Source organism: Oncorhynchus keta, chromosome 22 (assembly GCF_023373465.1).
Source record: "Oncorhynchus keta strain PuntledgeMale-10-30-2019 chromosome 22, Oket_V2, whole genome shotgun sequence".
Taxonomy (NCBI): Eukaryota; Metazoa; Chordata; class Actinopteri; order Salmoniformes; family Salmonidae; genus Oncorhynchus; species Oncorhynchus keta.
In genome coordinates this window covers 22,978,775-23,001,382 of record NC_068442.1, presented here as the reverse complement: position 1 = coordinate 23,001,382, position 22,608 = coordinate 22,978,775, and the positions used below count along the sequence as shown (strand labels likewise).

Here is a 22,608-nt window from a genome sequence, read left to right as displayed (position 1 = left end):
CGTTGCCCATGAATAGACGTTAGGCTAGTGAGTTATAGCCAGGTAGCCTAGGACAACAAAAAATACTGACCGTTTCGTCAATATAAAAGAGAGAAGGATGGCATTGGCGTTGCTCCACAGGTAGGGAGAGTCAACATATTTTTCTACTTGCACGAAAGCACACGTGCACACACACAAATCAGAACCATGGACAGCCACATCATATTTAGCTTACGTTGATTGGACTAAATTGTTTGTGTTATATATTTGTTGTCACTGCATTAGACTAAGCAGAGGTGATATGATTGAAATGGTGCTGGAATAGTGTCGGCAGCTCCTGTTTTCTTTATGACTTGCTGAAACTCTGTGGTGAGAAGCATTAACTTGCTTGACCCTGCTGTAGGTCATGCAACCGTCTTGCTGTACATGCAATATGCTTTGTGGAATTCACTGGACTATTTTTGTGATTAAATAAATGTGTGGTTTAATTTATTCTGCCACTGTGTCTTCTTACATATCACGGTGTCAAGGTATATGAACTAACAGGCTATAAAGCAAGCAACCCAATTATCACAACACATAGGATGTAATATGGGTTATACACACCACTACTGTCTAGGCCTGACCGCTACTATCTAGGCCTGACCGGTTCTGTCTAGGCCTGACCGCTACTGTCTAGGCCTGACCGCTACTGTCTAGGCCTGACCGCTACTGTCTAGGCCTGACCGCTACTATCTAGGCCTGACCGCTACTGTCTAGGCCTGACCGCTACTATCTAGGCCTGACCGCTACTATCTAGGCCTGACCGCTACTGTCTAGGCCTGACCACTACTATCTAGGCCTGACCACTACTATCTAGGCCTGACCACTACTATCTAGGCCTGACCAGTACTGTCGAGGCCTGACCGGTACTGTCGAGGCCTGACCGGTACTATCTAGGCCTGACCAGTACTATCTAGGCCTGACCGCTACTGTCTAGGCCTGACCACTACTGTCTAGGCCTGACCGGTACTGTCTAGGCCTGACCGCTACTGTCTAGGCCTGACCAGTACTGTCTCGGCCTGACTGCCACTGTCTAGGCCTGACCACTACTGTCTAGGCCTGACCACTACTGTCTAGGCCTGACCACTACTGTCTAGGCCTGACAGTTACTATCTAGGCCTGACCGGTACTGTCTAGGCCTGACTGCCACTGTCTAGGCCTGACCACCACTCTCTAGGCCTGACCACTACTCTCTAGGCCTGACCACTACTCTCTAGGCCTGACCGCCACTGTCTGGGCCTGACCGCTACTGTCTAGGCCTGACCGCTACTGTCTAGGCCTGACCGGTACTGTCTAGGCCTGACCGCTACTGTCTAGGCCTGACCGGTACTGTCTAGGCCTGACCAGTACTGTCTAGGCTTGACCGCTACTGTCTAGGCCTGACCGGTTCTGTCTAGGCCTGACCGCTACTGTCTAGGCCTGACCAGTACTGTCTAGGCCTGACCGGTACTGTCTAGGCCTGACCGCCACTGTCTAGGCCTGACCGCTACTGTCTAGGCCTGACCAGTACTGTCTAGGCCTGACCGCCACTGTCTAGGCCTGACCGCTACTCTCTAGGCCTGACCGCCACTGTCTGGGCCTGACCGCTACTGTCTAGGCCTGACCGCTACTGTCTAGGCCTGACCGGTACTGTCTAGGCCTGACCGCTACTGTCTAGGCCTGACCGCCACTGTCTAGGCCTGACCAGTACTGTCTAGGCCTGACCGGTACTGTCTAGGCCTGACCGCTACTGTCTAGGCCTGACCAGTACTGTCTAGGCCTGAACGCTACTGTCTAGGCCTGACCGGTACTGTCTAGGCCTGACCGCCACTGTCTAGGCCTGACCGCTACTGTCTAGGCCTGACCAGTACTGTCTAGGCCTGACCGCCACTGTCTAGGCCTGACCGCTACTGTCTAGGCCTGACCAGTACTGTCTAGGCCTGACCGCTACTGTCTAGGCCTGACCGGTACTGTCTAGGCCTGACCAGTACTGTCTAGGCCTGACCGCTACTGTTTAGGCCTGACCGGTACTGTCTAGGCCTGACCGGTACTATCTAGGCCTGACCGGTACTGTCTAGGCCTGACTGCCACTGTCTAGGCCTGACAGCCACTGTCTGGGCCTGACCAGTACTGTCTAGGCCTGACTGCCACTGTCTAGGCCTGACAGCCACTGTCTAGGCCTGACTGCCACTGTCTAGGCCTGACAGCCACTGTCTGGGCCTGACCGGTACTGTCTAGGCCTGACTGCCACTGTCTAGGCCTGACTGCCACTGTCTGGGCCTGACCAGTACTGTCTAGGCCTGACCGGTACTGTCTAGGCCTGACCGCCACTGTCTAGGCCTGACCGCTACTGTCTAGGCCTGACCGCTACTGTCTAGGCCTGACCGCTACTGTCTAGGCCTGACCGCTACTGTCTAGGCCTGACCGCTACTGTCTAGGCCTGACCGCTACTATCTAGGCCTGACCGGTACTGTCTAGGCCTGACTGCCACTGTCTAGGCCTGACCACTACTGTCTAGGCCTGACCGCTACTGTCTAGGCCTGACAGTTACTATCTAGGCCTGACCGGTACTGTCTAGGCCTGACTGCCACTGTCTAGGCCTGACCACTACTCTCTAGGCCTGACCACTACTCTCTAGGCCTGACCACTACTCTCTAGGCCTGACCGCCACTGTCTGGGCCTGACCGCTACTGTCTAGGCCTGACCGGTACTGTCTAGGCCTGACCGCTACTGTCTAGGCCTGACCGGTACTGTCTAGGCCTGACCAGTACTGTCTAGGCCTGACCGCTACTGTCTAGGCCTGACCGGTTCTGTCTAGGCCTGACCGCTACTGTCTAGGCCTGACCAGTACTGTCTAGGCCTGAACGCTACTGTCTAGGCCTGACCGGTACTGTCTAGGCCTGACCGCTACTGTCTAGGCCTGACCAGTACTGTCTAGGCCTGACCGCCACTGTCTAGGCCTGACCGCTACTGTCTAGGCCTGACCAGTACTGTCTAGGCCTGACCGCTACTGTCTAGGCCTGACCGCTACTGTCTAGGCCTGACCAGTACTGTCTAGGCCTGACCGCTACTGTCTAGGCCTGACCGCTACTGTCTAGGCCTGACCGGTACTGTCTAGGCCTGACCGGTACTGTCTAGGCCTGACCGGTACTGTCTAGGCCTGACTGCCACTGTCTAGGCCTGACAGCCACTGTCTGGGCCTGACCAGTACTGTCTAGGCCTGACTGCCACTGTCTAGGCCTGACAGCCACTGTCTAGGCCTGACAGCCACTGTCTGGGCCTGACCGGTACTGTCTGGGCCTGACCGGTACTGTCTAGGCCTGACTGCCACTGTCTAGGCCTGACTGCCACTGTCTGGGCCTGACCAGTACTGTCTAGGCCTGACCGGTACTGTCTAGGCCTGACCGCCACTGTCTAGGCCTGACCGCTACTGTCTAGGCCTGACCGCTACTGTCTAGGCCTGACCAGTACTGTCTAGGCCTGACCGCTACTGTCTAGGCCTGACCGCTACTGTCTAGGCCTGACCGGTACTGTCTAGGCCTGACCGGTACTGTCTAGGCCTGACCGGTACTGTCTAGGCCTGACCGGTACTGTCTAGGCCTGACTGCCACTGTCTAGGCCTGACAGCCACTGTCTGGGCCTGACCGGTACTGTCTAGGCCTGACTGCCACTGTCTAGGCCTGACTGCCACTGTCTAGGCCTGACAGCCACTGTCTGGCCCTGACCGGTACTGTCTAGGCCTGACTGCCACTGTCTAGGCCTGACTGCCACTGTCTGGGCCTGACCGGTACTGTCTAGGCCTGACCGCTACTGTCTAGGCCTGACCGCTACTATCTAGGCCTGACCGCTACTGTCTAGGCCAGACCAGTACTGTCTAGGCCTGACCGCTACTGTCTAGGCCTGACCGCTACTATCTAGGCCTGACCGCTACTGTCTAGGCCTGACCGGTACTATCTAGGCCTGACCAGTACTGTCTAGGCCTGACCGGTACTATATAGGCCTGACCGCTACTGTCTAGGCCTGACCACTACTGTCTAGGCCTGACCGCTACTGTCTAGGCCTGACCGCTACTGTCTAGGCCTGACAGCTACTATCTAGGCCTGACCGGTACTGTCTAGGCCTGACTGCCACTGTCTAGGCCTGACCACTACTGTCTAGGCCTGACCGCTACTGTCTAGGCCTGACAGTTACTATCTAGGCCTGACCGGTACTGTCTAGGCCTGACTGCCACTGTCTAGGCCTGACCACTACTCTCTAGGCCTGACCACTACTCTCTAGGCCTGACCGCCACTGTCTGGGCCTGACCGCTACTGTCTAGGCCTGACCGGTACTGTCTAGGCCTGACCGCTACTGTCTAGGCCTGACCGCTACTGTCTAGGCCTGACCGGTACTGTCTAGGCCTGACCAGTACTGTCTAGGCCTGACCGCTACTGTCTAGGCCTGACCGGTTCTGTCTAGGCCTGACCGCTACTGTCTAGGCCTGACCAGTACTGTCTAGGCCTGACCGCTACTGTCTAGGCCTGACCGGTACTGTCTAGGCCTGACCGCCACTGTCTAGGCCTGACCGCTACTGTCTAGGCCTGACCAGTACTGTCTAGGCCTGACCGCCACTGTCTAGGCCTGACAGCCACTGTCTAGGCCTGACTGCCACTGTCTAGGCCTGACAGCCACTGTCTGGGCCTGACCGGTACTGTCTAGGCCTGACTGCCACTGTCTGGGCCTGACCGGTACTGTCTAGGCCTGACTGCCACTGTCTAGGCCTGACAGCCACTGTCTGGGCCTGACCAGTACTGTCTAGGCCTGACTGCCACTGTCTAGGCCTGACAGCCACTGTCTAGGCCTGACTGCCACTGTCTAGGCCTGACAGCCACTGTCTGGGCCTGACCAGGACGGCAGGGTAGCCTAGTGGTTAGAGCGTTGGACTAGTAACCGGAAGGTTGCAAGTTCAAATCCCCGAGCTAACAAGGTACAAATCTGTCGTTCTGCCCCTGAACAGGCAGTTAACTGTTCCTAGGCCGTCATTGAAAATAAGAATTTGTTCTTAACTGACTTGCCTAGTTAACAATAAAGGTACAAAAAAATCTAGGCCTGACCACTATTATCTAGGCCTTACAGCTATTATCTAGGCCTGACCACTACTATCTAGGCCTGACCGCTATTATCTAGGCCTGACCAGTACTGTCTAGGCCTGACTGCTACTGTCTAGGCCTGACCACTACTATCTAGGCCTGACCACTACTATCTAGGCCTGACCACTACTATCTAGGCCTGACCACTACTATCTAGGCCTGACCACTACTGTCTAGGCCTGACCGGTACTGTCTAGGCCTGACCGCTACTGTCTAGGCCTGACCGGTACTGTCTCGGCCTGACTGCCACTGTCTAGGCCTGACCACTACTGTCTAGGCCTGACCACTACTGTCTAGGCCTGACCGGTACTGTCTAGGCCTGATCGCTATTGTCTAGGCCTGACCACTACTGTCTAGGCCTGATCGCTACTGTCTAGACCTGACCACTCCTGTCTAGGCCTGACCACTCCTGTCTAGGCCTGACCACTCCTGTCTAGGCCTGACCACTACTGTCTAGGCCTGACCGCTACTATCAAATCAAATCAAATTGTATTTGTTACATACACATGGTTAGCAGACTTTAATGTGAGTGTAGCGAAATGCTTGTGCTTCTAGTTCCGATCATGCAATGTAGTAATCTAACAATTCCACAACAACTACCTCATACACACAAGTGTAAAGGAATGAATAAGAATATGTACATAAAGATATATGAATGAGCGATGGCCGAACAGCATAGGCAACATGCAGTAGATGGTATAGAGTACAGTATATACATATGAGATGAGTAATGTAGGGTATGTAAACATTATATTAAGTGGCATTGTTTAAAGTGGCTAGTGATACATTTATTACATCCATTTTTCATTATTAAAGTGGCTAGAGTTGAGTCAGTATGTTGGCAGCAGCCACTCAATATTAGTGATGGCTGTTTAACAGTCTGATGGCCTTGAGATAGAAGCTGTTTTTCAGTCTCTCGGTCCCAGCTTTGATGCACCTGTACTGACCTCGCCTTCTGGATGATAGCGGGGTGAACAGGCAGTGGCTTGAGTGGTTGTTGTCCTTCATGATCTTTTGGCCTTCCTGTGACATCGGGTGCTGTAGGTGTCCTGGAGGGCAGGTAGTTTGCCCCCGGTGATGCGTTGTGCAGACCTCACTACCCTCTGGAGAGCCTTACGGTTGTGGGCGGAGCAGTTGCCGTATCAGGCGGTGATACAGCCCGACAGGATGCTCTCGATTGTGCATCGTTATGTCAATATAGGACTCGTTTTACTGTGGATATAGATACTTTTGTACCTGTTTCCTCCAGCATCTTCACAAGGTCCTTTGCTGTTGTTCTGGGATTGATTTGCATTTTTGCACCAAAGTACGTTCATCTCTAGGAGACAGAACGTGTCTCCTTCCTGAGCGGTATGACGGCTACGTGGTCCCATGGTGTTTCTACTTGTGTACTATTGTTTGTACAGATGAACGTGGTACCTTCAGGCGTTTTGACATTTTTCACAAGGATGAACCAGACTTGTGTAGGTCTACAGTTAATTTTTTCCTGAGGTCTTGGCTGATGGAGGTGGAGGTCTTTATATTTTCCCATGATGTCAAGCAAAGAGGCACTGAGTTTGAAGGTAGGCCTTGAAATACATCCACAGGTACACCTCCATTTGACTCAAATTATGTCAATTAGAAGCTTCTAAAGCCATGACATTATTTTCTAGAGTTTTCCAAGCGGTTTAAAGGCACAGTCAACTTAGTGTATGTAAACTTTTGACCCACTGGAATTGTGATACAGTGAATTATAAGTGAAATAATCTGTCTGTAAACAATTGTTGGAAAAATGACTTGTGTCATGCACAAAGTAGATGTCTTAGTTTCAAACTATAGTTTGTTTACAAGAAATGTGCGGAGTGGTTGAAAAACTAGTTTTAATGACTCCAACCTAAGTGTATGTAAACTTCCGAATTCAATTGTATGTCCATCTGTCTGATGTGTATTTGTGCAGCTCTCACAGATGTGTGTAGATGTATGGGTAAACGTAGAGGGTAGTGGTAGGGTGTGTGCATATGTGTGTGTGTGTGTGTGTGTGTGTGTGTGTGTGTGTGTGTGTGTGTGTGTGTGTGTGTGTGTGTGTGTGTGTGTGTGTGTGTGTGTGTGTGTGTGTGTGTGTGTGTGTGTGTGTGTGTGTGTGTGTGTGTGTGTGTGTGTGCGTGTGTGTGTGTGTGCCTGTGTGAGTGAGGGAGAACTATTCTGGATGTGTGCGAGCTCAATTTCTCCTTCGTATCCTTGGGCAGCAGTGTATGTAAATCATGAATTAGTCATTTGTGCACTTAAGCATAAAAACTGCAGCTGCAAATGCAGTGTATGCTAATATCACAGACACTGCAGAAGGATTACAATAACTGAACACTGAAAGAGGAAAAGGTGCACTGCAAATACACTACTTTGTGTGTGTGTACGTGCATGTAACCAACTTGATCTCACTACATCAACATTGTCCAAAGCAGAGAAATGTTATTCTCTGATACTTACATGCACATTTAGCAACCTCCTAGCAGAAAATGTATCTTATTGCTCTTGCTGCCTTTCCCCTGTTTCAGGGCCGTGTCACCAGATGCAAAGATCAAAGGGAAATGGACCACAAAAGAATGATCAACTGTCATGCCTCTTAAAACTGTTCGGAGATATTCCAAGTACTACAAGCTTCAAATGTGTTATATTTAACAGTGTCTGCTCGGAAGAAAAATAACCTAAAATAACGTTGATCTGCAGTTAGAATTCTAACGATCCCTCCATTTCCTTGGAGATGTTACCATCCCTGCATGGGCAGACAGATGGTGAAATGTATGGATTCATAGGCATTGGGGTAAAGCACCTTTAATGTGTCTAATCCCCCTCTCATACCTACACCTCTCTCTTCCACTGGCCCTAGGACAGTGCTGACACCAGACCAGCTAGGGGTCAACCAATCAAATTTCACGAGGCGTAGATAAAGAGTGAAGAGTTGAAGAGCTGTAGGGGAAAGGGGGAGGGAGGAGAGAGGTAGAGGAGAGGATTTGATGAGGGTGAAAGAGAGTAGAGGGATGGGTGATGGGGTGAGGGAGGAATAGAGTAATGGGAGACGTTGTGAGGAGAGCGATGAGAGAGGGTGACGGACAGGAAGGCAGAGAGAGAGTTGAAGATTTGATGAGGAAGGTATGGAGACAGGGAGGATGAGAATGGGTGATTGGTGGAAGGTTGAGTGGAGGTAGGAAAGGATGGGTTATGGGAGGAAGAGACGAGAGGATTGAGTCAAAAGGGGTTGAAAAAAGGAGATAAGGGATGAACAGAAAATGAGGTGAGTGGGAGAGATAAGCTGCTTTCCTATGCAAGGTATAATTCTCTTTCTGCAGGTGTGCGTGCGTGCGTGTGCGTGTGCGTGTGTGTGTGTGTGTGTGTGTGTGTGTGTGTGTGTGTGTGTGTGTGTGTGTGTGTGTGTGTGTGTGTGTGTGTGTGTAAGTAATAGCCTGTCCAGGCTATGTAGATCGTGAGATAGGGTGGTGCTCTATTGGAGAGGTGACCCACCGGTGACAACACTAATCCACTACTTGTTACAACCGTGTGTGTGTATTTATGCATCGTTCAGATGCATGCTTTAAATCATTACCCCCCATACAACCTGAACCCCACCACACACAACACACACACATACACACTCACTGAAAATAATATAAAGCCCTAGAACTGATGGCAGCCAATGAAGCAGAAAATTAGGTCACTGTGTTTCCATGACAACCTCTAACATTATGTTTTTCATTGGTTCACTCATTCTGTTGTTCTGTGGCACACACAGGCCCATTAGAGATCAGAGATGGTTTGCTTGTGCGACCTGCAGTGCCATACTGTTTCAATAACAGGCCCAGGACAGATCAGAGACACATAGTGACAGCATCAAACAGGTACAGAGGGTCAGTCAGTCTACAAGGCCTCCTACAGCTCACTGACATCACCACCACATGACTGCCTGCTGGTTCTCTCTTTTGCCTGGCACTTGGTTCCCTAAAATAATTCTAAATCAAATGCTGATTTGAAAGGAAGAATAAACCAGCAGACACCAAGGCCCCCTAGGACCAGAGATGTCTGTCCCTGCCCCAGACCCTAAAACATAATAACAAATGAGATCATAGATGACTGCCCCCACCTGCCAATCCCCCCTGGTCTGTCTGAGAGCAGTAGTGACAGCTGGGAGACAGAGTATCCTGGCTCTGCCTTCAATATGGCCGCCTGTCGTTTACTCTCTGTCCGCTCTAGCCTTTACCTGCTGCCAGTGTGTATGTGTGTGTGTGTGTGTTTGTCGAGGGAGTCCACCTCTCACCCCTCTTGTAAGGCCAGACCTCTCTAGATATGCCTTTCTCTCCTAATTATATTCAAGCAGGCAGCGAGGCGGGCAGCTCTATGGGGTCCTGGCCTGACCACCTCCCTCTCTATTCTTCCTTCACCTCATTTTCTCTCTCTGTTCTCTTCCTTCTCTTCTTTTAACCTGAACCATCCTGACTGCTATCTGCCCTCTAATGAACCAGGTGGAGGGATGGAGGAAGGGAGGGAGGGGGATGAGGAGAGGGATGGAGATAGGGAGGAGGATGGGAATGAGAAAAGAGGAGGCGAGAGGGAGAGAGTAGGGGGACGCAATAAACATGATGCTTCAGGCCAGCCTGCTATATGGGCTGCCTAGGAGAGTCATTTTGACTGCTTGAGGCTGTGTGTGTGTGTGTGTGTGTGTGTGTGTGTGTGTGTGTGTGTGTGTGTGTGTGCGTGCGTCCGTCCATGCATGCGTGTGTCTTCCAGCCCTTGGCCGTTCCTATAATGGCTCAATCTGTTAGTATAAACACAGACAGCTGGACACCAGATACACATAGAGTACATGTTCACACACACACACACACACACACACACACACACACACACACACACACACACACACACACACACACACACACACACACACACACACACACACACACACACACACACACACACACACACATTCTCTTTCGTAAGGACTAGTAAGCTGTTGCGTTTCGTACTATTCTACTGACCTACATGCATACATTACACACTACAGATGATACCACAAGGGACAGAGATGGTGTGTGTGTTTGTGTTTGTGTGTGACATTCTGATCTCTGCATAGCTATATAACTAGACAAAGAGGCATGCAAGTACAGTCCAGTGATGCTTGTTTTATTCAAATGTTATGCTTGACTGACCATCATTACTTCCATGGCTATTGAATGTACAAAAGAGAGAGAGGTAGAGTGAGATAGGAGGGAGAGAGAAAGGGAGAGAGAAAAATAATCAAGGGAACAGAAATCAGAGATTGGGAGACATGATAGACAAAGTGAGAGAAAGAAAAAGGAGAGAGATAACAGTGCCACTGGTAATTGTGCGGTCTCAGAAAGAGTTTAGCTCTATAGGCTCGAACACACCGATAGCGTTTGCCTGTCAAGAGTACTTGCAAACCGAGTGCAAATCAATTTGACATGTCTGCAGTCAGACGTCAACAGCGCGCTGAACGATCGGTAGAACAACGGGAGATCCATTCATTGTGATGTGTGCAACCCTCTAGGCTTGGGAATGGCTATACAGTCTCTACTCTCTCTACCAACCCCAACTCCCACCAGTCTCTTTAACACTGTTTAGTGTTTAAAGTAACATATATCGAGTTGAAGTGTACCAATTAGAATTGGAAAGACTCTCTTTCTATGTGTTCATATGTGAGTAACCTGACACAAACCCATTCAAATGTACAGTATACCGTGTGAAACACTGACCTTCTTTTAGCAGACAACTGTCATTATGTCTGACACTCTAGTCAATGAAATCCATGGAACTCCCCTTGGCTGTTTGGTTTGGTTTGGCTTGGCATGGCTGGATTGATATGGAGATGGCACTGATACAGTAGGGCTGGGTGGAGGGGGTGGCACACACAAAGACAGATGGCTACGGTTGACTATGTGCCAAGTCTCTCTGGCCAATGTTATCCCCCAAACCACTCCTAGCCCTCCTAGCCACCCAATAACTCTCCACTTGGCTCAGATCACAGAGAGGTCTGGAAAAACCTATTACAGAGATCAGATAGACTGCCAAAACAGAAAGAGTGAGTGAGAGGGAGAGAATGAGAGAAAGGGAGAGAGCGGGTAGAGAGAGAGAGACAGTCTGGAACCATTGATGTAGGAGGATTGATGGAGGAGAGTAAAGGAGAATGAGATGAGAGGAGAGGGGGACGAGTGTTGCAGTGTGTGAAAACCCTGATTGGACAAACCCCTTCAAAATTGGTTTGTAACTCACTGGTTGTGAATTCAGGTGTGAACATGTTGAGTGGAGAGGATTAGATCAGACTCACTCTACCACACACACACGCACGTGCGCGCACACGCATGCACACACACACACACACACACACACACACACACACACACACACACACACACACACACACACACACACACACACACACACACACACACACACACACACAAAGATGTGCGTACATGGGTTTGGAACTCACTGTGCTCACTGTGTTCATTTTATAGTCTAAGAAGTACATGAAAAGAATAGTTGTCCTCACTTGATGCTCTGAGGTTTTCAAGCAAGAGACAACATGCTGCAACCAGCTTGACTTTGTTACACACTCAACAGTTTATAGCCAACAGCTTGGAGTAGAGGGGTGGTGTGTGTGTATATGTGTGTGGAGGGGGCACAGGGGAGAGAGGGGTGAGGGGAGGGAGAGAGGGGGTGAGGGGAGGGAGAGAAGGCTGTAGAGATGTGAAGGGAAGGGGGATTCTGTCTAAATTACCAACTCTCCTCTCCCAGGAGATATTAGAACTACACAGTCCTTCAGCCCACTGTATAACTGGGATTGTGTGTGTGTGTGTGTGTGTGTGTGTGTGTGTGTGTGTGTGTGTGTGTGTGTGTGTGTGTGTGTGTGTGTGTGTGTGTGTGTGTGTGTGTGTGTGTGTGTGTGTGTGTGTGTGTGTGTGTGTGTGCATGCGTGTGCAGCAACAACATATACATATTTATTACAGCAGCACTGCCCTTCCCCTTGCCCTCTATTGTATACTATGATGTTTACTCACACCACACTCATACATACACAGGGTACCTACAAATGTTATGCTCAGCCAGGTTACCTGTGATACAAGTCAGTATTCCACATCCATCCATGTCTGAGGACGTCAGGAGATGAAGTGGAAACTGGGCACTAGGGGCAACAGTGAGCGCTGTTACCTTCAAGTATGTTTCAGTTTTGATAGGACATTGTGGATGGTGAATTGGTGTAAGTGTCTGCCTCTGATTCTGAAGGTTGCAAGTTCAAATCCAGTGATCCAAAGTTGTTTTGGAGATTTGTTTTTAACCGTACAAAATTAACCGTTTTATGTATATATTTTTGACCTCCTTTTTCTCCCCATATCCAGTAGGTAGTTATGATCTTGTCTCATCCCTGCAACTCACCTACGGACTAGGGAGAGGCAAAGGTCGAGAGCCGTGTGTCCCCCGAAACCCGACCCCGGCCAGCCACAATGAGACAAGGAAATCCCGGCTGGTCAAACCCTCCCCTAACCCGGACAATGCTGGGATAATTCTACACCGCCCCATGGGTCTCCCGGTCATGTGACTGGGATCGAACCCAAGGCTGTAGTGACACCTCAGCAATGCAGTCACACTGCAATGCAGTGCCTTAGACCGTTTTTTAGAAACATGGATGAATGTCTAATTCTGACAGGAGATTGTGAGACCTGGTAGGTTATGCTGTATGCAAAGCATATTGGTTCACTGATAATAAAACACATACACACCCTCTATCTTTATTTTAATCCATCTCCCTCTCTCACTTTGTATGGAACAAATGGAACAGTAGAGAGACTGTATGGAACAAATGGAACAGTAGAGAGACTGTATGGAACAAATGGAACAGTAGAGAGACTGTATGGAACAAATGGAACAGTAGAGAGACTGTATGGAACAAATGGAACAGTAGAGAGACTCTGTATGGAACAAATGGAACAGTAGGGAGACTCTGTATGGAACAAATGGAACAGTAGAGAGACTCTGTATGGAACAAATGGAACAGTAGAGAGACTGTATGGAACAAATGGAACAGTAGAGAGACTCTGTATGGAACAAAGAGAGACTGTATGGAACAAATTGAACAGTAGAGAGACTGTATGGAACAAATGGAACTCTGTATGGAACAAATGGAACAGTAGAGAGACTCTGTATGGAACAAATGGAACAGTAGACAGACTCTGTATGGAACAAATGGAACAGTAGAGAGACTCTGTATGGAACAAATGGAACAGTAGAGAGACTCTGTATGGAACAAATGGAACAGTAGACAGACTCTGTATGGAACAAATGGAACAGTAGAGAGACTCTGTATGGAACAAATGGAACAGTAGAGAGACTGTATGGAACAAATGGAACAGTAGAGAGACTCTGTATGGAACAAATGGAACAGTAGAGAGACTCTGTATGGAACAAATGGAACAGTAGAGAGACTCTGTATGGAACAAATGGAACAGTAGAGAGACTGTATGGAACAAATGGAACAGTAGACAGACTCTGTATGGAACAAATGGAACAGTAGAGAGACTGTATGGAACAAATGGAACAGTAGAGAGACTGTATGGAACAAATGGAACAGTAGAGAGACTGTATGGAACAAATGGAACAGTAGAGAGACTCTGTATGGAACAAATGGAACAGTAGAGAGACTCTGTATGGAACAAATGGAACAGTAGAGAGACTGTATGGAACAAATGGAACAGTAGACAGACTCTGTATGGAACAAATGGAACAGTAGAGAGACTCTGTATGGAACAAATTGAACAGTAGAGAGACTCTGTATGGAACAAATGGAACAGTAGAGAGACTCTGTATGGAACAAATGGAACAGTAGAGAGACTCTGTATGGAACAAATGGAACAGTAGAGAGACTCTGTATGGAACAAATGGAACAGTAGAGAGACTGTATGGAACAAATGGAACAGTAGAGAGACTCTGTATGGAACAAATGGAACAGTAGAGAGACTGTATGGAACAAATGGAACAGTAGAGAGACTCTGTATGGAACAAATGGAACAGTAGACAGACTCTGTATGGAACAAATGGAACAGTAGAGAGACTGTATGGAACAAATGGAACAGTAGAGAGACTCTGTATGGAACAAATGGAACAGTAGAGAGACTGTATGGAACAAATGGAACAGTAGAGAGACTCTGTATGGAACAAATGGAACAGTAGAGAGACTCTGTATGGAACAAATGGAACAGTAGAGAGACTCTGTATGGAACAAATGGAACAGTAGAGAGACTGTATGGAACAAATGGAACAGTAGAGAGACTCTGTATGGAACAAATGGAACAGTAGAGAGACTCTGTATGGAACAAATGGAACAGTAGACAGACTCTGTATGGAACAAATGGAACAGTAGAGAGACTCTGTATGGAACAAATGGAACAGTAGAGAGACTGTATGGAACAAATGGAACAGTAGACAGACTCTGTATGGAACAAATGGAACAGTAGAGAGACTCTGTATGGAACAAATGGAACAGTAGAGAGACTGTATGGAACAAATGGAACAGTAGAGAGAATGGAACAAATGGAACAGTAGAGAGTATGGAACAAATGGAACAGTAGAGAGACTCTGTATGGAACAAATGGAACAGTAGAGAGACTCTGTATGGAACAAATGGAACAGTAGACAGACTCTGTATGGAACAAATGGAACAGTAGAGAGACTGTATGGAACAAATGGAACAGTAGAGAGACTGTATGGAACAAATGGAACAGTAGAGAGACTGTATGGAACAAATGGAACAGTAGAGAGACTCTGTATGGAACAAATGGAACAGTAGAGAGACTCTGTATGGAACAAATGGAACAGTAGAGAGACTGTATGGAACAAATGGAACAGTAGACAGACTCTGTATGGAACAAATGGAACAGTAGAGAGACTCTGTATGGAACAAATTGAACAGTAGAGAGACTCTGTATGGAACAAATGGAACAGTAGAGAGACTCTGTATGGAACAAATGGAACAGTAGAGAGACTCTGTATGGAACAAATGGAACAGTAGAGAGACTCTGTATGGAACAAATGGAACAGTAGAGAGACTGTATGGAACAAATGGAACAGTAGAGAGACTCTGTATGGAACAAATGGAACAGTAGAGAGACTGTATGGAACAAATGGAACAGTAGAGAGACTCTGTATGGAACAAATGGAACAGTAGACAGACTCTGTATGGAACAAATGGAACAGTAGAGAGACTGTATGGAACAAATGGAACAGTAGAGAGACTCTGTATGGAACAAATGGAACAGTAGAGAGACTGTATGGAACAAATGGAACAGTAGAGAGACTCTGTATGGAACAAATGGAACAGTAGAGAGACTCTGTATGGAACAAATGGAACAGTAGAGAGACTCTGTATGGAACAAATGGAACAGTAGAGAGACTGTATGGAACAAATGGAACAGTAGACAGACTCTGTATGGAACAAATGGAACAGTAGAGAGACTGTATGGAACAAATGGAACAGTAGAGAGACTCTGTATGGAACAAATGGAACAGTAGAGAGACTCTGTATGGAACAAATGGAACAGTAGAGAGACTCTGTATGGAACAAATGGAACAGTAGAGAGACTCTGTATGGAACAAATGGAACAGTAGACAGACTCTGTATGGAACAAATGGAACAGTATAGAGACTCTGTATGGAACAAATGGAACAGTAGACAGACTCTGTATGGAACAAATGGAACAGTAGAGAGACTCTGTATGGAACAAATGGAACAGTAGAGAGACTCTGTATGGAACAAATGGAACAGTAGAGAGATTCTGTATGGAACAAATGGAACAGTAGAGAGATTCTGTATGGAACAAATGGAACAGTAGAGAGACTGTATGGAACAAATGGAACAGTAGAGAGACTCTGTATGGAACAAATGGAACAGTAGAGAGACTGTATGGAACAAATGGAACAGTAGAGAGACTCTGTATGGAACACATGGAACAGTAGAGAGACTGTATGGAACAAATGGAACAGTAGAGAGACTGTATGGAACAAATGGAACAGTAGAGAGACTCTGTATGGAACAAATGGAACAGTAGACAGACTCTGTATGGAACAAATGGAACAGTAGAGAGACTCTGTATGGAACAAATGGAACAGTAGAGAGACTCTGTATGGAACAAATGGAACAGTAGAGAGACTGTATGGAACAAATGGAACAGTAGAGAGACTCTGTATGGAACACATGGAACAGTAGAGAGACTGTATGGAACAAATGGAACAGTAGAGAGACTGTATGGAACAAATGGAACAGTAGAGAGACTCTGTATGGAACAAATGGAACAGTAGACAGACTCTGTATGGAACAAATGGAACAGTAGAGAGACTCTGTATGGAACAAATGGAACAGTAGAGAGACTCTGTATGGAACAAATGGAACAGTAGACAGACTCTGTATGGAACAAATGGAACAGTAGAGAGACTCTGTATGGAACAAATGGAACAGTAGAGAGACTGTATGGAACAAATGGAACAGTAGAGAGACTCTGTATGGAACAAATGGAACAGTAGAGAGACTCTGTATGGAACAAATGGAACAAATGGAACAGTAGAGAGACTCTGTATGGAACAAATGGAACAGTAGAGAGACTCTGTATGGAACAAATGGAACAGTAGAGAGACTGTATGGAACAAATGGAACAGTAGAGAGACTCTGTATGGAACAAATGGAACAGTAGAGAGACTCTGTATGGAACAAATGGAACAGTAGAGAGACTCTGTATGGAACAAATGGAACAGTAGAGAGACTGTATGGAACAAATGGAACAGTAGAGAGACTCTGTATGGAACAAATGGAACAGTAGAGAGACTGTATGGAACAAATGGAACAGTAGAGAGACTCTGTATGGAACAAATGGAACAGTAGAGAGACTGTATGGAACAAATGGAACAGTAGAGAGACTGTATGGAACAAATGGAACAGTAGAGAGACTCTGTATGGAACAAATGGAACAGTAGAGAGACTGTATGGAACAAATGGAACAGTAGAGAGACTGTATGGAACAAATGGAACAGTAGAGAGACTCTGTATGGAACAAATGGAACAGTAGAGAGACTGTATGGAACAAATGGAACAGTAGAGAGACTCTGTATGGAACAAATGGAACAGTAGAGAGACTCTGTATGGAACAAATGGAACAGTAGAGAGACTCTGTATGGAACAAATGGAACAGTAGACAGACTCTGTATGGAACAAATGGAACAGTAGAGAGACTCTGTATGGAACAAATGGAACAGTAGAGAGACTCTGTATGGAACAAATGGAACAGTAGACAGACTCTGTATGGAACAAATGGAACAGTAGAGAGATAGGAACTGCTATGATTGAAACACACACACAGCATGTAAACCTGAATTCTCACAGCAGTATGACTCCTCTCTTCAACATTCTGCCCATCGCCCCTAGCAACGGCGGCAACCATTAACTTTCCCTCTGACTTCTATCATCACCACGGTGACAGCAGCATGAGAACCCAAATTGTTAAGGCAACCAAACCCTGTAAACAAATTTTCCAAGTTCATCATCACCATAGTGGTGCGGAGTGGTGCCAGGAAAATATTCTCTCCTTCAACTTCAACAAAACGAAGGAGCTGATCGTGGACTTCAGGAGACAGCAGAGAGAGCATGCCCACATGACCATTCAACCTGAAATGGTCCATTAACACAGACAGTGTGGTGAAAGCGCAACCTCGGGAGGCTGAAGAAATTCGGCTTAGCCCCTAACTCCCTCAAAAATTTCTGCAGATGCACCATCGAGAGCATCCTGTCGGGCTGTATCACTGCCTGGCACAGCAATTGCATCGTGCACAACCGCAGGACTCTCCAGAGGGTGGTGTGGTCAGGCCCATGCATCAACGGGGGCACACTGCCTGCCCTCTAGGGTATCTACAGCACACAGTGTCACAGGAAGGCAAAGAAGATCATCAAGGACCTCAGCCTCCAGAACCACGGCTTGTTCACCCCGCTACCATCTACAAGGTGGCGACGGTACAGGTACATCAAGGCTGGGACTGGGAGACTGAGAAACAGCTTCTATCTCCACATCATCAGACTGTTAAATAGTTATAGCCTGGTACTCTACCCTGTCCCTTAGAGACTGCTGCCCCATGTGTATAGTCATTGAACACTGGTCACTTTAATCACGTTTACATGTTTACTCACTGTTCTTGCCACAATAACTCTTTTACCAAATAGGGCTATCTTTTATATACCACCCCTATGTTGTCACAACACAACTGATTTGTTCAAATGCATTAAAAAGGAAAGAAATTCCACAAATGAACTTTTAACAAGTCCCACTTGTTAATTGAATTGCATTCCAGGTGACTACCTCATGAAGCTGGTTGAGAGAATGCCAAGAGTGTGCAAAGCTGTCATCAAGGCAAAGGGTGGCTACTTTGAATAATTTCAAATATAAAATATATTTTGATTTGTTTAACACTTTTTTGGTTACTACATGATTCCATATGTGTTATTTCATAGTTTTGATGTCTTCACTAGTATTCTACAATGTAGAACATAGTAAAAATAAAAAATAAACCTTGAATAAGTAGGTGTGTCCAAACCTTTGACTGGTACTGTACATATACAGTGGGTGAAAACATATATACTTTATACAGTATATATATAGTTATTCCTCACTTTTATTTTGGGGATTTGTCTGTATTGGTAGGTATTACAGCACTGTTGGAGCTAGAAACATGAGCATTTTGCTGCACCTACGATAGCATCTGCAAATATGTGTACTCGACCAATAACATCTGATTTGCTTTGATTTAGTCAAATTAGCCCGGGTAACTAACAAACACGAACACGTGCACACACACACGTGCACACACACACACACACACACGTGCACACACACACACACACACACACACACACACACACACACACACACACACACACACACACACACACACACACACACACACACACACACACACACACACACACACACACACACACACACACACACACACACACACACACACACACACACACACACACACACCTACCCTGGTCCTCATGGGAGAGAGCAGTCCTTCCATGTCAGATCCTGGTAGTGATCCAGTCAGTCAGTATATTATATTCCAGATGAATAGATCCTGTTAGGAACGCTGTTAGGGATGATGTCTCATCCTCATCATTCCCAGTATTTCCACTACAACGCTCTTGATTCGACCCGAGACCAGAGGAGACTGGAAGAAGAGTGTGAGCCCTCTCTCGCTGGCGCGCGCGCGCACACAGACACAGAGGGGCGCATAGGAGGAAAGGACAAACTCGCTGTGTGTCGCTCTTCACAGCAGCTTCTAGTGCAGTGACGGTGTAAGATCTCTCTCTCTATGTCTCTCTGTCTGTCTCTCTCTCTCTGTCTCTCTGTCTTTCTATCTCTCTCTCTCTGTCTTTCTATCTCTCTCTGTCTTGCTCTCTGTCTGTCTGTCTCTCTCTGTCTCTCTGTCTTTCTATCTCTCTCTCTGTCTTTCTCTCTCTCTCTGTCTCTCTGTCTTTCTATCTCTCTCTCTCTGTCTGTCTGTCTCTCTCTGTCTCTCTATCTTTCTATCTCTCTCTCTGTCTCTCTGTCTTGCTCTCTCTCTGTCTTGCTCTCTCTCTCTCTATGTCTCTCTGTCTGTCTCTGTCTCTCTGTCTCTCTGTCTTTCTGTCTATCTCTCTCTCTCTGTCTTGCTCTCTCTGTCTCTCTGTCTTTCGCTCTCTCTCTCTGTCTCTCTGTCTTGCTCTCTCTCTCTATGTCTCTCTGTCTTGCTCTCTCTCTCTGTCTCTCTGTCTGTCTCTATCTCTCTATGTCTCTCTGTCTGTCTCTCTGTCTTTCTTTCTCTCTCTCTCTATGTCTCTCTGTCTTTCTCTCTCTCTGTCTTTCTCTCTTTTTCTGTCTCTCTCTATGTCTCTCTGTCTTTCTCTCTCTCGCTCTCTGTCTTTCTCTCTTTCTATGTCTCTCTGTCTTTCTCTCTCTCTGTCTTTCTCTCTCTCTCTGTCTCTCTGTCTTTCTCTCTCTCTATGTCTCTCTCTATGTCTCTCTTTCTTTCTCTCTCTCTCTATGTCTCTCTGTCTTTCTCTCTCTCTCTGTCTTTCTCTCTTTCTCTGTCTCTCTCTATGTCTCTCTGTCTTTCTCTCTTTCTCTCTCTCTCTATGTCTCTCTGTCTTTCTCTCTCTCTGTCTTTCTCTCTCTCTCTCTGTCTCTCTGTCTTTCTCTCTCTCTATGTCTCTCTCTATGTCTCTCTGCCTGTCTGTCTTTCTCTCTCTCTCTATGTCTCTCTGTCTTTCTCTCTCTCTATGTCTCTCTGTCTGTCTCTCTGTCTTTCTCTCTCTCTATGTCTCTCTGTCTTTCTCTCTCTCTATGTCTCTCTCTATGTCTCTCTGTCTCTCTCTCTATGTCTCTCTGTCTTTCTCTCTGTCTTTCTCTCTCTCTCTTTGTCTCTCTGTCTTTCTCTGTCTCTCTGTCTTTCTCTCTCTCTATGTCTCTCTGTCTTTCTCTCTCTGTCTCTCTGTCTCTATGTCTCTCTGTCTCTCTGTCTCTCTGTCTTCTCTCTCTTTGTCTCTCTGTCTATGTCTCTGTCTCTCTCTATGTCTCTCTGTCTCTCTCTCTCTATGTCTCTCTGTCTTTCTCTCTCTGTCTCTCTGTCTTTCTCTCTCTCTCTCTCTATGTCTCTCTGTATTTCTCTTCTATGTCTCTCTCTTTCTCTCTCTGTCTTCTCTCTCTCTATGTCTCTCTGTCTTTCTCTCTCTCTATGTCTCTCTGTCTTTCTCTCTCTCTATGTCTCTCTGTCTTTCTCTCTCTCTCTCTATGTCTCTCTGTCTTTCTCTCTCTCTCTGTCTCTCTGTCTTTCTCTCTCTCTATGTCTCTCTGTCTTTCTCTCTCTCTCTCTATGTCTCTCTGTCTTTCTCTCTCTCTATGTCTCTCTGTCTTTCTCTCTCTCTTTGTCTCTCTGTCTTTCTCTCTCTCTCTCTATGTCTCTCTGTCTTTCTCTCTCTCTATGTCTCTCTGTCTTTCTCTCTCTCTATGTCTCTCTGTCTGTCTCTCTGTCTTTTTTCTCTCTCTCTATGTCTCTCTGTATTTCTCTCTCTATGTCTCTCTCTTTCTCTCTCTGTCTCTCTCTATGTCTCTCTGTCTTTCTCTCTTCTATGTCTCTCTGTCTCTCTCTCTATGTCTCTCTGTCTTTCTTCTCTCTCTCTATGTCTCTCTGTCTTTCTCTCTCTCTATGTCTCTCTGTCTTTCTCTCTCTCTATGTCTGTCTGTCTTTCTCTCTCTCTATGTCTCTCTGTCTTTCTCTCTCTATGTCTCTCTGTCTTTCTCTCTCTGTCTCTCTGTCTTTCTCTCGCTCTCTCTCTCTATGTCTCTCTGTATTTCTCTCTCTATGTCTCTCTGTCTTCTCTCTCTATGTCTCTCTGTCTGTCTGTCTCTCTGTCTTTCTCTGTCTCTCTGTCTCTCTGTCTTTCTCTCTCTCTCTTTGTCTCTCTGTCTTTCTCTGTCTCTCTGTCTTTCTCTCTCTCTATGTCTCTCTGTCTTTCTCTCTCTCTCTGTCTCTCTGTCTCTATGTCTCTCTGTCTCTCTGTCTCTCTGTCTTTCTCTCTCTCTCTTTCTCTCTCTGTCTTTCTCTCTCTCTCTATGTCTCTCTGTCTCTCTGTCTTTCTCTCTCTCTCTATGTCTCTCTGTCTTTCTCTCTCTCTATGTCTGTCTGTCTTTCTCTCTCTCTATGTCTCTCTGTCTTTCTCTCTCTATGTCTCTCTGTCTTTCTCTCTCTGTCTCTCTGTCTTTCTCTCTCTCTCTCTATGTCTCTCTGTATTTCTCTCTCTGTCTCTCTGTCTTTGTCTCTCTGTCTTTCTCTCTCTCTATGTCTCTCTGTCTTTCTCTCTCTCTATGTCTCTCTGTCTTTCTCTCTCTGTCTCTCTGTCTTTCTCTCTCTCTATGTCTCTCTGTCATTCTCTCTCTCTATGTCTCTCTATGTCTCTCTCTCTTTCTCTCTGTCTTTCTCTCTCACCACTCCCTCCCTCTCTCACTCTCTTGTTCTCTTGCCCTTTCCCTCCTACTAATTTCTATCTCCCTATTGCTAACCTTGCCTCCCGCATTCTCTCCCGCTCTGACCCTTGGCTGGGTTCATGGTGTGTGTGTGTGATTGAATGTGTGTGTGTGTAAGGTTCAAGGGGTGTCTTCTCCAGGGCTTGCTTGTTCCACCAGACAATAGAAGCTCCTAAATGCCTAGCAACCTGATCTACCTCTATTCTCTTACAATGTTGGGGGTGATTCACACACATGAAATGCATCCTTACATTATAGGGGCATTCCATTCCGGAGTTCTGCTGGGAATTGCAGAAAACTAGCAACCTACTGAATTTAAAAATATGTATTTTTAATCACTTGACTTCCAACCATTTTGGCACACACACAAATGTGCCACCAGCGCCTCCCTTTAT

The 22,608-nt window shown here is 46.8% G+C and overlaps 1 protein-coding gene across 2 annotated transcripts in view; it reads right to left on the bottom strand.

The window, feature by feature from the left end:
• LOC118376514 (FERM domain-containing protein 4A-like) overlaps positions 1-22,608 on the bottom strand; it is a 446,877-nt gene that overhangs the window by 376,870 nt on the left and 47,399 nt on the right. Inside the window, exon 1 of one of the 2 annotated variants that reach the window (XM_052474918.1) lies at positions 19,197-20,519. The exons of the other annotated variant lie outside the window; for it this stretch is intronic. Coding sequence (XP_052330878.1) covers positions 19,197-19,229 — 33 coding nt within the window. The 5' untranslated portion in view covers positions 19,230-20,519. Of the gene's footprint in view, positions 1-19,196; positions 20,520-22,608 lie in introns of those variants that run through there. 2 annotated transcript variants of the gene reach the window in all.